Here is a 15,973-nt window from a genome sequence, read left to right as displayed (position 1 = left end):
AAGGAATCTGCTCGCTGTGACATATGCACAGATACACGCACCCAACACAAGCATATTCACGTAGAGCCAAAGCTATTATTCCTCTCCCTCCTTAGCCCCACCTTAAATGATATCAGGTAACAACATGGGGCTTTGTGATTGGTTGAACTATAAGGAAGTGTAAGGATGCAAAGGATGGGCCAGTGGGTATGGTTTCACAAAGGTAGTGTCACACAACAGCGACGCTCAGTCTAACACTGTGTGTGTGTGTGTTTGTGGTCACGTGTGTCCACCTGTGGGAGTGTGATTGCAGTGCAGTAATGTCAAGGCTGGGCTTTACACAGTCAACAATGGACGCTCAAATATTTTGACTTTTTTATAAGCAATCACACAGAGGAAGTGTGGTGACACAGGAAATAGGGCCATGTCACGGGGGAAAAAGGAGCTCTATTTTGTGGATACTCTGCGCAGCATTTCAAAGCACCCCATCGCTGGTGTGACAAAACTCCTTTAAAAGCACAGCTGGACTTTTAAAAGGGCCTTCTACATTTGCCCCAAGGGGGGATGAAAGTGTCCTGGATAGAGCAGCAGAAAGGTGATACTATGGTAGAGTGAAGCTGTTTTCCATTATAACAGTCTTTTATTATCCTTTTGATTTGCATGTAAGGGCAACAGTATCATACCTTTGGTCACAGATAAGCCTACAGGGAATAAAGACGTTTATTTTCATGTGAAATGTTTTGTTGAAATTTAAGTTAAAAAAAATCAAAGCACATTTTATATTCTGTCTGTGTTGCCAGATATATCTTGCCCTGATTTTGTCATTTCACAACAATAAAAAGTATTGGATAATGATATGTTCACTGATCTTTTTGGAGCAGCATTTTCAGATGTCACTATAACAAAGCAGCAATGAGCTATAGAGAGAACAGACATTAAGCCTGTCCGAGGCAAACTGAGATGACCATATTTATGTAAGCCTATTCAGATAAACTTTATGGCCACTTTATGTTGTATTCGTGTCATTCAGACACACGTCCATATATTGTTTTCTGGCACTTTCAAATAAGAAAAAACGACTTACAGCTACTTATACAAACATTTTAACAAGTGCATGGATCAGTGGAGCTCATTGTTAAAATGATTTATAGTGGTTGTTTCTCAATCCTGACGCATGCTGAAATGGCAGGTTGCTTTGATGTATTACCTTAACTTTTGGAAAACAATGAGAGAACTTACGCTCTAGTTACATGCTCATCAGCTCTGAGGACTTTGGCAAGTTGTGTAACAATTGCAACACATTTGTTTCAGTTTATAAAAAACAGAAAACACTTCATCTTACAGCAACTGATTTTATTAGCGTGGTTACAAGCTTATTCATAATTGAGTCTGAAAGAATACTAAACTAAACTAAACTTTGTTGCTTGTCACCCCCTTCAAAAAGTTATCTTTTGTGAGTTGTATAGTCTTGTAAATCCCGACAAGAAAGCTTTTATCCTGGGATTATAGACCACTTTCATTATTGGGGGAAGCAAACATTATTACAAGGCTTTGTGTCACTGAAGTCAGAAAGCATCTCAGTGCTTCGCAAGAACATGAAGAGTCGAGTGGAGAAATCTTTTGGATACAAACCAAACCCAAAGGCATTGAGCAGCAAGTTGCCTGTTGACTTGGATCTTTTATAAATGAGTTTGGATCAATGTTATGGTTATCATTAAAGTTTATTTCGACAATACTCCTTTTAATACATTTGTGTTTAACATTTGTCTGCACAGCCTTTTCCCCCCTTCTACTGCACTATGTTGTTTATTGCATGTGTGCATAAATAAAAAATGTCATGTATTTGCTCAAGAACTAAGAAGCGTGCTATACAATATTCAGATGTTCTTCCAGCCATATATGTTTGGATGCCCCAACATATCAAACATTCTGTATTCTCTTACCCCGCAATTTCTTAAATAAGAATGAACTTTGTCATATTTAAATCACACAGCTCATTGGAAGAACTCAGAAAAATACTGTTCCTGTCGACTTTATCTTTAGCCCAGTAGGTCAGGGCTTCACTGACAGTTAAACTAATTGGTCAGGCCCTAAATCTATTTTAGTTAATTTAGAAATGTTCAGCTGAATACTGACGTATAAAAACCGAACAGTCACTTCCCCAAAAATGAACACGTAGATGGCAGCCAGGACTTCTTTGGAGCTTTATTTATGCAATTGTTTTGTTGAAGAACAGACAAGAAGTGTCTTCACACATCTCACAAGCTCCTGAGACGGGGAGTACCTCAGACGTGTAATGACAAGTTTAAAATGATGAGATCGTTGAAGATTTGGCCCTTGCCATGTTGTCGTTCCCGTACTTTCTGTCTGGAGCGGTAGAGTGGGAGTGAATGCCAGGCTTTATTTGTGTGGAATTATCAGCTCAGTTCATCAGTAAAGGTTGAACAGATTTACTAACTGTCACAGTTAGTTTACAGACACTAAGCTGTGCTATTTCATTAGAAGACCTGAGCAGATACATGTTCTCTCTTCTGTGATTTGGCTGCATCTTGCCATTCTTGTGTAATATGGATATAAATGTGTGCCTGATATTGTGGCTTATGTGTTGATGCCTGTTTATGTGTGTGTGTGTGTGTGTGTGTGTGTGTGTGTGTGTGTGTGTGTGTGTGTGTGTGTGTGTGTGTGTGTGTGTGTGCGTGTGTGTGCGTGTGTGTGTGTGTGTGTGTGTGTGTGTGTGTGTGTGTGTGTGTGTGTGTGTGTGTTGTGTGTGTGTGTGTGTGTGTGTGCGTGGGCACGCATGTGTGTGTGAAGTTTTTGTAACAGTACAAAGATGTCCCAAGGGTTTTTTCCACATTTCTCATTACAAATGCTAATGTCACATTAATGAAATCGGCTTAGTTCAAGGTTTATAGCGTAGCCTACACTGAGAGATTTGGCCTTGACACTTCCCACATATTTCAAGTTGAATCACACTTTGCCCAGTGGGCATACTATTCTGAGTTTCTCTAAAATGTACTGGCCCTGAGTGAAAGTTTGGGGAAAGTTTAGAGTGTAGGTGCCAAGCTCTGTCATCGTTGTAAATTGTCCGGCCACAGGCTGTTGGCTGTCCTGCTTCTGAAGACGTCTGTTAGCTTAGCTACGGCAGTAATGGGGCTGGCTAATCTAAACATTGTGTTAATGTGCTAGCTGTGGTTTGTAGAGTCACTAGCTGTTAATCATTGCTCAACGGAGAGCTTGTCAGGCAACAACATGCCAGAGAGTTAATCATGGTTAAAGATCCCTGTGTTTATGCAAAGAACATGTCGCACATTACTCTAATAACATCAGCTATGGTTCCAAGGGTCACATAAAGATATAAGAAACTACTGCATTCTAAATGCATTGTTTTACAATGTCTCACATATTGGTGGGACATTTACTATATTACTGATTCATGATGTCAAAACAACAACAACTCAATCTCTCAGAAAAGCGTTCATTTGAAAGATGAACCCCAATGATTTGTATATTATCCAGATTTCCTGTAATTTCTCTCACTTGATTGTGATGGGTAGAATTTTGTACTCACTGGTATTTAACTTCTTGCCCCAGTTTGCTTAAAAAAACTAAAACAAAATACATATAAAGCTTTTTAAACAGAGTAAGAGGAAGAGATTGTTCTTTGTAATTAAAAGCCAATTTTGTGAAATTGATTATATTATGCTAATCAAGGGAGATAATATCTTAAAAGCAGCGTGAGGAAGGGAGATAGACGGAGCGTGAAGAGTGGAAAGGAGTGACAGTCCAGCCGCCATTACAAGCTGCTGATTTCTGCAGAGTGCTTCATAAAATGTCAGAGCGCTTCTCCCTGAGCAAGACACTGAAAAATGGCAACGCTGTGATGTGCTGGCACCTCACCTGCTGCACTGTGTGAGTGTGTGTGTGAGAGAGAGAGAGAGAGAGAGAGAGAGAGAGGAGGAGAGAGTATCAGTTGGCGTGCGTTTGTGCAAGTGTGCCTGCCTGTGTGTACATGCCTCTGTGTGTATGTTTTTACGTGTGTGTGTGTGTGTGTGTGTGTGTGTGTGTGTGTGTGTGTGTGTGTGTGTGTGTGTGTGTGTGTGTGTGTGTGTGTGTGTGTGTGTGTGTGTGTGTGTGTGTGTGTGTGTGTGTGTGTGTGTGTGTGTGTGTGTGTGTGTGTGTGTGTGTGTGTGTGTGTGTGTGTGTGTGTGTCCGCGCTGGCCTCCCTCCCATGTTGCAGTGAAGCAGAACAGAGTGGCTGGCTGCCCGCTGCTTTGCCTCCCTCTCTGTCAATACAACAGTACTCTCTTGCAGCCAGTCATTTTCACATGTTTAACATTAAGTGAAGAGCCCCTTTGAACAGAGGAATACAAGTGATTGACATATTGAGTTTAATACTAGTGGATTTCTCTCTCATCTGAGCTTATGTTGCCAGACTGTTGTTTTGAAACTACTCAATAGCTTTTAAGACCTTCATCTGATTTCACTATTGGAACATTGTGGATCGTGTGCCACTGTAAACACCGAGCATGTTTTCTGTTCTCTACCACCTCGCGCTAAGTGCATGTTTATCCTGCTTTGCCATTTTGTGTGTTGTGTTGAATGGAAAGCCAGGGTGATTTAATGAAGTCATTGCATGCTGGTGTTATTAATGTTGATCTTAACAAAAGATAGGCTGGACAGGAGAAAGGCGTGAAGGTGGGGGGGTTGCAGAAGAGAAAATAAACATTGAGACAGGGAAGATGCACTCTTTATTTGCCAATGTCATCAGATAAAAGAGCCAACTCTACAGCAAGTTGCAAGAAGCAGGGAAAAAATGTAATTAAATACGAACATTATGATTCATAATTTTGAATGTTGTGTTAAGCACCACTACAACGCATACATATGACTTTACCTAATCTACGTCCAGTTTTGTATTATAGACTTTGTTGTGAGCTTGGGTAAAGGAAAAAAAAAGATTGTGTTTGAGGGATTTGCTCTACACTGATTAATTAGTAATTAATCAAGGCCTTTTGAAATTATATTGTCCATAATAGGGCTTTTCATTATTAATTAATATGCTGGTTATTTTCGTGATTAATTGATTACTTATTTCTTCTATAAAATGACTTTAAGCCCAAGGTGAAATATTTAAACAAGTTATTTTGTCTGACAGTTTACATTTTCAGACATTCAATTGACTTAACAACTATTATTTTTACATTTTTCTTGAAGATCAGTTAAAGGTGGGGTAGGTAAGTTTGAGAAACCGGCTCGAGATACACTTTTTGTTATATTCCATGGAATGCTCTTAACATCCCGATAGCAATGAATATTTTAAGTGCTTTGAGAAAAAATCCATAAAAAAATGTCATCTGTGGAAGCCGTAGTACTGTAAAAAGCATGACCAATCATTTTAGCTGGCCCGACTAAAATAACTGGATGGCCTACCTGCCGGTCAGCCTTCCATCTGTGCACAAACTTATCTCGTGCCCTCATTGGTCATGTGCACGTTCGTGTGTGTTGGAGGAGGGGCTCTGTAAGGAAGTGGCAGATTTTTTTCGGTTGTGTATTTTCAAATTCTAGCGATCTCGAGCCGGTTTCTCCAAAATTACCTACCCCACCTTTAAAACATACATTGATGATTGAAATAGATTCGGATCAAAACACTTTTCCACACTTTTTTGTCATGTATGTAGAGTATAAACAAGCACACAGTTTGTATGTTTCACTCATGTTAGATGGCCGTAGTGAATTCAATTGACTTATCACAAGCTACATCGCAGAGGTCAAATCTAAAAACATTTCTCGGATATCTTTTTTCTTGACAGTTTGTGGAGAAAGAGTAGAGGTTTGTGCAGCAGCAGTTAAATGAGGGCCTGCCTTCTTCTGTTCTGTCCAACACCACGTGCATCAGGAACAGTGTCAAACTAGGCTCTTGTCACTGAGAGTCATGAACAAGCTATTATTGCCTTCACACCACTCACCTGAATTCTGTCTTATTTGCACAGGATATCAGTTATCTCCTGAAGTAAAGTTTCAGTTGAACAGAACAGACTCTAAACGGTCTCTTCCCATGGAAGAGGACAGAGGGGGCTCCGGCGATTGCTCAAGCAAGGCTCGCTGCTCTCTGGCTATTCCATTGTTCTGTCACTGTCAGTTTGTTTTGCCATTTGACATGCATGTCATCTGCATTATGCATATCTGGAGTGCTGCGCTCATTCTCTCCCACGTGTCTCTCTCTCTCTCTCTCTCTCTCTCTCTCTCTCTCTCTCTCTCTCTCTCTCTCTCTCTCTCTCTCTCTCTCTCTCTCCCAATCTCCCTTTCTTTCCCTGGTTCTCCCCTAAACCGATGCTATTTCTTGTTTTTCCGTTTAATGTATTTTTGTATTTCCTGCATTCATTTAAATATGCGGGGATACTTTATTAAGATTTAAACAGGAAACAACACTCAACAATTGTAATCCATTGATTATATATTTACTTTGGATACCTGATATGAATCACACACTACACATAAATCACACACTACACATCAATTAGATCATACACTATTTAAAATACACATTTGTTATATTTGTTGCTGTTAATGAATAAGTCAGTTAATGAATCTGACTCAAATTCATTCATCAAGTCATTCCAAAAAGAGATAGACATCTAGTTCTATCATATAAATAGCACTAAGCAACTATGTGAGCCTTTCCCTTAATACCTTTGGATATCTTGGATTTAGGTAATGTTGATACATGTGTCTATTTAAGAAAGAAGACTTGTCATGTCCACATCTCCAGTAAAGTTAAAAGACATATTTACAAATGCATTTTCATTTGATTTAGTACTGCAATATTTTGTAAATGTCGGCACATTTTCTGACTGTATTTAATATGCTGGTTGTATTTTGTGGAGCGAGTTGCTCACCTTGTATCAAAGCTTAATGTTTAAGGCCTCAGGGTACATTTTTTTTGCAAATCATCAGTTTGGCTCTTTGCATTGAGTTATGTACAATTAAGCTCTGTTGTGAAAATCGGACGTGAGCCAATGTAAAAAACCACAGTCTGTAATCTAAATGGTAATTAACCTTAGCAGGCATTGGCTTACTTCTCACAGTGCTTCCAATGTTTAGGTATGTGTTTTTGTGCGTGTATGTGTACGTGTGTACGTCCACAAATGTATGTGTTATTCTCCGAGGCATCACGATGGTGTTATTGTGTGCTTCTGAAATGCTCCAAAGTCATTACGGCCTCTTGTAGACACATGCAGCCAGTGGCGAGGAGATCTGGTTCAGTCTGCAGAAAAACTGTAATGAGCAGTGAGACTGGCAGACGAGTTTGAGTGGCTAGCAGAGGGAGAAGGGCAGATTCATCAGGGATGATTGCCTGATATACACTTCTGCCTTTTTGATGTGAAGACCCTGCTAGGTTACCATGGGGAGAGTAATTAGCTCTGGCTGGATGCAGATGCGAATGAGCATAAGAGATGGGAATTTTCTTATTGCGCTTACTTTATCATACTTAGAACGGCACGTATGGGTGTGCTTGTGTGCACACAGATACTCTTTCACAACTACACAGACACACAATCACTACCGGCTCATTCTCTTCTATTTATGGCCAGGAAATGGGAGTAGTGCTATGTCTGGTTGAGCTGAGTAACACTATTCTGTCACACATAGGTTTGACATCAAACACAAGTGACAAGCCTATCCTATCCCTCTCTACCGAGTCATCACCATGTCCCAAAATCACATTATTGCCACAGGAAACCCAGCAGAGGATGGTGAGTAGGGGTGTTGATCCCAGCCTTTGGCGTCTACAGTATGCTTTAAAAAGCAAATAAAGCCATTTGGCAAGAGCTGATTTCTTGTTTATAAAAAAAACACTGAATGTGTGTGGCGTGCCATTTGGTTTTATATTTTATGGAAAGCCTCTCACAGCAACATGGATACGCGTGTGTGTGTTTTACGGAAAGGCCTAGTGAATTCCGTAGATGGACATTTATCAATGCTAGTGCCACGCTCTACCATTTGCAACACACAGGACCATATCATTACCTCACTGCCCTGGCAGGCAGTAAGCGGCTCTAGCTCGGTAAGCTGCAGTATTACATGAAGACGGGCAGGCAGGCAGTGGTGTGGCTGTAATAAGACCTGTAGCCAGCACCACTGCCAAGGCGAGGCGGGGTGAGAGATGGTGCCCATCCCCTACATGCCCTGCTCTGCCATCTGTCACCGGGCAGGAGCGGAGCCGAGGGAGGGGTCTGAGTCACTCAGTTGTTGTCACCTAGACAGGCCACACTGGGGCATGCTGTCTCTTTGTACTCCTTTCAGGCCTCAATCCACTGCCAGTTTAACACACTTATGCAGCTCTGCCAATATCTTTGCATTCATTAAAGATTTTTTATTTCCTGAATTAAAGTATACTCCACTAAGAGCTTTTTCCAGAGTTTTGTCCACCCTGAATCCAATAGAGCTTGAGCATTTAGCCGATACATAATGTCATTTTTTATTAGAAATACAATGCAATCAGTTGTACCAGCAAATATCTGCTAAATATAAGTAGCAATTAGATGTCCTCACCTGAGGCCTTAACCAACTTTCATGGAGATCTTTCACCCATTTTGACATTGTGTAGAGTAGACCAAATGATCAATCAGCAGCCTAAGAATAAATCAAATACATTTTGTTTTGACCTTTCAGATTCTGCAACCAGTTGTGTCATCTGTAATATATCATTTATTACAGATGATACTGTCTCTTTAAATGTTTGACTCTGGACAAAGGTTGTCACTTAATTTTTGCCAAGGCGCCTGGTTATGTCATTTCCTGGCTGACGGTGTGTGTCAGGGAGGGGAAGGATAAAAAGGGAGTGAGGAAAGGGGTCAAGCAAGCTTGTGCGTGCACTGTGCTGTAAGCAAGATGATCTCGCTCAGTTAGTGTTCATTGCCAACAAGCATGCAAAGTACAAACATTCACATCCATATGCACATGTCGTGTCTAGAAAGACACGCACACACCCACATGAACTCACACAAACACGAAGAGGGATGGGAAGTTCAAACAGTGAGCCTGAGCAACAGCCATGCAAGGTCAGAAATAAGAGATGTTCGTGCTGATTCAGAGTCAGTGTCAATGCTCTCACTTTCACAAACACAACAAGTGTGTGTGTGTGTGTGTGTGTGTGTGTGTGTGTGTGTGTGTGTGTGTGTGTGTGTGTGTGTGTGTGTGTGTGTGTGTGTGTGTGTGTGTGTGTGTGTGTGTGTGTGTGTGTGTGTGTGTGTGTGTGTGTGTGTGTGTGTGTGTGTGTGTGTGTGTGTGTGTGTGTGTGTGTGTGTGTGTGTGTGTGTGTGTGTGTGTGTGTGTGTGTGTGTGTGTGTGCCAGCCATTTAGTAATGAGTCATTTATGAGAACTGACTGACAGTTTGACACCTGGTAACCAGAGGAGCATCTGGATACCAAAAAAGTGATATTGGTCCTCAGAAAGACGATTATTTGCTTGGAGTTTTTATTTAAAACCAGATCAATATGTTTGTTTTGGAAAAAAAAAGATAAACAAAGAAGGCTACCATATGCTGATTAAACAAGAAGTGCTAAAATTGGATTAGTCATTTTGATCCTCTTTCCCCAGCAACCTTGATTCTGACACACTTACTATGTTGACATTTCTCTTGTTAGCTGCTCGGCGCAGGACACAGTTAAATGGAGGTCTGTGTTTGACACAGTTGCGGATCACAATAAAAGGCGGGGAGTGAGAGATCTGGAGGAGAGAGTGAATGTTGCAGAAGCAGCGCTGATACAGTCTTTGTCGGCTGCGGTGAGGGGAAAAAAGAAAGAGAGCTGGGAGCTACCGTGTGTCTTTGAATGGGGTCAGGGCATCATGGGGAATAATGCATTTCCCTTCACTTGCGCCAGGCGCTCCTTCCATTACGGCTGGAGAAGAGACATTGTGTCCACACTCTGATTACCACTGATCCATGCTGATGACTCTGTTGGCGGATTATCTCAGTTAGTATCAGCCATCTGTTACTCTGTGTGTGTGTGTGTGTGTGTGTGTGTCTGTGTGTGTGTGTGTGTGTGTGTGTGTGTGTGTGTGTGTGTGTGTGTGTGTGTGTGTGTGTGTGTGTGTGTGTGTGTGTGTGTGTGTGTGTGTGTGTGTGTGTGTGTGTGTGTGTGTGTGTGTGTGTGTGTGTGTAAGGGGCAAGTAGGATAGGGGCAGGAGTGAGACACACACAGGGGGTTGAATACTTTGAGGCTCTGACACATATGCACACCTCTATAGACATATGCATTGGCAGGGTTTTGTAGAACTGCTGCGTGTGTAACCATGCACCGCCACCGACACACAACACAGACACACAACACCACAAAACATATGCATGAGAAGTAAGGCCACATAGCAGCCAGCACAGGCCATTACGCCACCTCCAAATGCACACACTCTATCTCTTCTTTATACAATTCTGCCCTCCTTTCAGATGATGCTGACATGTGAAGGCTCCTATATGAAGGCCACATGCGATCATAAAACCCGCAGAGCTGTTTATAGCTACACTCTCTCCTGAAGGGCCGCTGCATCCAGCCACTATTAGCTGCATGCGCTGACAGCTGGGTGCTGTGGTGTATTTGTGGACGTGACTCTGAATCCAGCTCTGGAACACATCTTATAAATCATAGTTCAGCCATTAGCATCAATTCTGCCTCTCCTTGCATCTGCGAGACCTGCTGTTTCTGGCTGCTTCGCTCCGTTTTGATTGGTTGGTGTTGTTCAAGTCAAATTGATTTAGCCGTTCACGGAGATTATAACGCTTGCCTTATAGCGCCACTGTGGTGTGCCGTTAATTACCTATAAAATCAAGCTAATTCTGATGCTAAATCCATTTTAATTTCTCATAATTAAGTCAGGATTGGATCCTTAAATACCTTGGCGCTCCATTATTGTTGCAATCATTGTTGTGGCTGTGCATTTGGTTGTACATTGCTCAGCTCAATCTTATTATTGTTATTAGATTTAATTGCTCTAAGTGATCAGTTTGTAGTTGTCGGAGGAAGATGGACTTGCCTCGCAGTCGTTTTTTTTCCCCCTGCTGTCGTTTCTCTCTCAATCTCTCATCCCAGAAAGAGGCCCTTTGAGAGATTGTGAGAGATGAGAGGAGATGAGGGGGAGGGTAGCTCTGCTTTACACCTCTGCAAAGGAGGGATTGCTTTTTTGTTGTTTGTTAGGGGGGGGAAATCAATTCTGTTCACATCATCACGTTTTGACAAGGCGAGACATTAAGTGCAGATATTGAGAAACGACAAGAATGGTTTACAGCCTGTCCTTCATCTTCTCTTTTCCTTTATTCCGTCTTTTTTTCTGCCCTGCAACCAAATCAAAGTGTATTGTCTTGCTTATCCTTTCCCTCCTTCAATCTTTCTATCTGCGCTGTGAAAAGGTAGGGAATGATGCGCTTCACTTACCAGCTGACACCACATAAGCTCGCTCGTCCTCTGAGACACGAGCCTTTTGTTTTCATGTGCATTATGATAATTATGAGGGTCCACAGCGCCTCTCCATTTTCATCACACCTCCAATGATACTTTTTGTCAGGATCAACCACAGAAAAAAACCCCTCTTGTTTTATCTGCTGAAAGAATCCCTTTTTTTCTCTCCACATTTTTATTCACCCTAACCTGACATTTAAAGGGTGACAGTCGAAGTCAAGGCGCAGAGTGTGACAGCCATTCATGCAGCGAAATGTGGTAACACTTTTTGGTTAAGATTAGGGTAAAACACTTTGTCTTCACTCAGCCTGAAATGTATTCTTGTAGCTAATATGTAGCGTTCATTTATTCTCCGTTCAGGCTGATCATTTGGCCTTTTAACCCACATCCTGTCACCTCGCATGAGAGGCCATTCGAAGGACCTTTGACCTTGCTCATCATTACACAACCAGCATCTTTTCACTGCAGCAACGGCAGTCATGGCTGCCCAAGTCCGATGGCACACCAGCCTCCTCCCCGTGGACTGCAGCAGGTTTTCTTGTCATCCGCGCCTCTCGCTCTCCCTCTCTCCCTCTCCCACTCTCCCTCTCTCTTGTCAGTGTTGCTCCTGGCGAAAGGCTGATACTTGATATTCAGAGGATAGCAGCTTTTGTCTCAGAGATTTAATCAGTGGCTCTGCTCCCACTGCAGAGGAGAGAGAGAGAGGGAGGGAGGGTGGCAGGAGAGAGGGAAGGAAAGAGAGATGGAGGCAGAGACTGTTTATGTGTAATGACACAATAACAAAGCCTGCCTGTAAAACACAATCTGCAAACTGTGCTTTTGAAGGGGATTTTCAGTCCTGGATTAGTGTCAGGCAGAAGGATATGGAAAGGAGAAGAGAGAAAAAAGATTGTCAGGTTGATGTGATAGACAGGGGAGGTGATTTTGTGTGTGTCTCTCTGCGGCAGCGGTTGAAATGTGTAAGTCTGCGTTCATGCGTGTACAAATGTGTGTGTTATGAAACTGTTGTGTAACTATTTGGCAGCTGTGTGCGCACAGCAACATTCTGTTCAGTTGTAAGCAAAAAGGGTTTAAAGTTGAATAATGTAAGTAAAATATTTGGATTCAGAATGGTCAAATGTTATTGGTAGGTTGATAATGGCTGGCGCAGTGACTTTGTGAGACTGATGATGAAAAGCTAGTGTTAATGCACCCATCAAGTCCATTTAGATGCAGATGAAACTGAAAGGACTCGAGGCACAAAGCCGTCTTTAAAGGCCTCAAAGAGCTCTTACATTTAGATATCATTATTTTTGATGAAGGACGACTAAATGGATCCTGGTTGTCAAATATAGATGTGTGTGTTTGTTGTCCCTCTGTGTGTCTGAGAGAATGACAAATATTTGTTGTCTTTCCTAACATCTCACTTCAAAATTTGAAATGTGAATTAGGTTGTAGTTCTTTGTAGAAGTGAATATCTTGTTGCTACACTGGCATTTTCCTGCATGGAAAAAAAAATGTAAAAGTTGTTTTGTGTTCCAGTTCTTAAAGACGTCATCCTCCGTCCTACCTCTTATAGAATCAATGGAGGCTGGGAGCCAGTGAGCATGGCTAAATAGAAATATTGTTCAGGGGAAGTGAGATGTGAAAGGAAAAATGTCAGGAGATGTGTGTGCTTGCGCTTGCCAGAACATGTTGTGTAGGTGTGACACTATGCATTTGTGTGTGTGTATTTGCCAGTGTTGGGCTGGGTGTGTTTGCTATTGTAACCCCGCTGATTGGATTGTGTTTGACAGATATGGAGTCTGGAGAGCGGCTGGCCTCCCCTGCGCCCACCCTGTCTGCTGCTCGCACCTCCTCCCCTGCGGCCTCTTCCTCCTCCTCCTCCTCTTCATCATCCCCTGCTCCCCACTCTAAGAGCAGCCTGGCCCCAAGCCCCTCGCCACTGGGATCCACCCTCACCACCTCTGGTAAGAAACACTTTTTCTCCCTCTGTCAATCTTCTGTCTCTCCAAAACCACATGTTCCAAAGGAAATAAATACCAGCACACACTGCAAACTGTGACAACAAAATCATGCCAAATATGGTCACCTTCATGTCTCGATAGCATTCAGACGCCTCTTGATTTCTTTACCATGAAAATGAGTTTCCTGCAGTATTAATTATACAGTTATTTTTGTGTGAATACACCTCTCTCCCGGCTACAAGGATTGTTTTCCCTGACAGCTTGGGTTGCAATTGAAAAGCTGCTGCATTAATGAATCCCAAACAATTAGGGGGCTCTTTTGTGTGAGAAACACACACATGCTTCGCCATGTCTCCTGACAACCTTCAGCTCTCTGGCTCCAGCTGCCTCAGAGTCAGGCTCAGCACGACACTGGGCATGCGTGTGTGCGTGTGTGTGCGTGTGTGTGTGTTGTGTGTGTGTGTGTGTGTGTGTGTGTGTGTGTGTGTGTGTGTGGTGTGTGTGTGTGTGTGTTGTGTGTGTGTGTGTGGTTGTGTGTGTGTGTGTGTGTGTGTGTGTGTGTGTGTGTGTGTGTTGTGTGTGGTGTGTGTGTGTGTGTGTGTGGTGTGTGTGTGTGTGTGTGTGTGTGTGTGTGTGTGTGTGTGAAAGAGAGAGAGACAGAGAGACCTTCTGCCTGCATGATTTAACATTTGTCAGCCACTCAGTGTCTAGTCAGCCCTGTCCAGCCTCCAGCCTCTTTTCTATGTATTGGTCAAAGCCATTAGGCAGAGAGGAGTGTGTATCGTGTGTATGTTTGTATCTCTGTGTGCTTTTCAGATCTCCCCTGTGAGAGCGAGTGAATCATTTGCTCATGCTCTCTTTCTCCTCATTTCTTAATGTCTTGCTGTTTTTTCATAAGCCTACTACACACACACACACACACACACACAGAGAGACATACACACACATACACCAAGATTGCGCTGAGCAGGGAATAGCATATTCTTCATGATTGTTGTGTTTTCAGTCTGTTACGAGAAGAGGAAGAATAAGAGAGGAAAATAAAGCCCCTTGTTTTGTCCTCCATCTCCTCAGTGTTGCCCCAAAGAAGAAGCCATTAGGAGCATCTCATCCTTATGCATTATACATCCCTCTTATCCCTCTGTGCCATTACGTGTGCTCAGATTTTCTAGATAAGCGATTTTGGACTCAACGTCAAATGAAATGCTGAAGGCAGGCAGTTAGTTGGGAACTTCAGATGCGCTCCATAGGTATTAAGGAAGACAATTATTTTCCTTGTAATACCTTGTTTGTTGTGTGGGCTGTAACGCAAACATATATATGTACAAACATATCTATACACATACAAATACACCAGAAGAGTTAAGGATATCTCCTTCGTTTTTCAGATCCAAGTATCATAATTCAAAATGTTTTACGGAACCAACAGGAATAAGAGATATAGCTTCATCACAGGCTGCCAATGCATTGATTCAAGGTCCTTTGCCAACGTGCCAATAACACGTAAGAGAAAAATGTTGAAGAACATAAATAAACAAGCTTCTTCTCTCTCTCTCTCTCTGCTCTGTGTGTGTGTGTGTGTGTGTGTGTGTGTGTGTGTGTGTGTGTGTGTGTGTGTGTGTGTGTGTGTGTGTGTGTGTGTGTGTGTGTGTGTGTGTGTGTGTGTGGTGTGTGTGTGTGTGTGTGTGTGTGTGTGTGTGTGTGTGTGTGTGTGTGTGTGTGTGTGTGTGTGTGTGTGTGTGTGTGTGTGTGTGTGTGTGTGTGTGTGTGTGTGTGTGTGTGTCAAAACGTGTGTCATTGATGAGGATATCACTTGGAGAATAAAGGCTGATCGGTGCTTGTAGCACTCTCTTCTTCTGGGATCAACTCACGGATGCAATTAACTTAAATCTGTCTGTGGAAATTTGATTGACTGCAACAAACAACAAATTAATCCCCCTTCGGCAGCCTCCAAACATGAAAAAAGCAGGCGGTGCAGTTTGTCAGAGTGGAGGAAGGATTGAAACAGAATGAGAACGAGGGCGAGGGGGGAGAGACAGACACAGAGTGAGGAAGAGAGAGTAGGTAATCCTAGGTATGCTTTCCTGTGCTTCTCTCTCGCTTCAACTTTTTAGATTTAATTATTCGCCTTCTGGAAGCCCGCATTAATATTGAAAAGGCGTTTGCCGATGCCTAGAAAGGAAAGGGGTGTGTGGGGGAGAGGTGGGCACCCCAGGCATAAGTGAATGCTGTGGCTGGCCTTTCTGGGGGTTGCATTGCAGTCGTTTATCTTCGTATCCGCTAGCTGACGCTGGCAATGGCGGGCTCTACATATTCAGCATATTCTAATGACATTCAAAAGGCACATTTTGCTGTCTTGTGGCAGCGAGGGGGCCTTGGAGCCAACACAAAAGCCTCTACGCTCATACGTCACACTGCTGGTAAGGTTTTGTTTCTCGCCACATAACCACAAACAGTTTGATTCTCATTTAAAAATAGTCTCTGAGATGCATCTGCAGAGTTGTGTTCATTAACGGTCTTCCTCTGTGTTTTGGTACAGGGCATACATAACCGTCCTCACCCTGTAAAGTCTCCCTCTGGATAATTAGATCCCA

At 42.6% G+C, this 15,973-nt stretch overlaps 1 protein-coding gene across 1 annotated transcript in view; it reads left to right on the top strand.

The window, feature by feature from the left end:
• Nucleotides 1-261: 261 nt before the first annotated feature.
• Nucleotides 262-15,973, top strand: part of LOC117471423 (bromodomain adjacent to zinc finger domain protein 2B-like) — a 42,718-nt gene continuing 27,006 nt past the window's right edge. Inside the window, 2 exon segments of the mRNA XM_034116417.1 lie at nucleotides 262-574; nucleotides 13,209-13,382. Of these exon segments, the coding sequence (XP_033972308.1) occupies nucleotides 544-574; nucleotides 13,209-13,382 (205 nt within the window). The 5' untranslated portion in view covers nucleotides 262-543.

This window comes from Trematomus bernacchii, unplaced genomic scaffold (assembly GCF_902827165.1).
Source record: "Trematomus bernacchii unplaced genomic scaffold, fTreBer1.1, whole genome shotgun sequence".
In the NCBI taxonomy this organism is placed as follows: Eukaryota; Metazoa; Chordata; class Actinopteri; order Perciformes; family Nototheniidae; genus Trematomus; species Trematomus bernacchii.
Note: the sequence above shows the minus strand (reverse complement) of the source record. Positions and strands in the feature narration are given on the sequence as shown.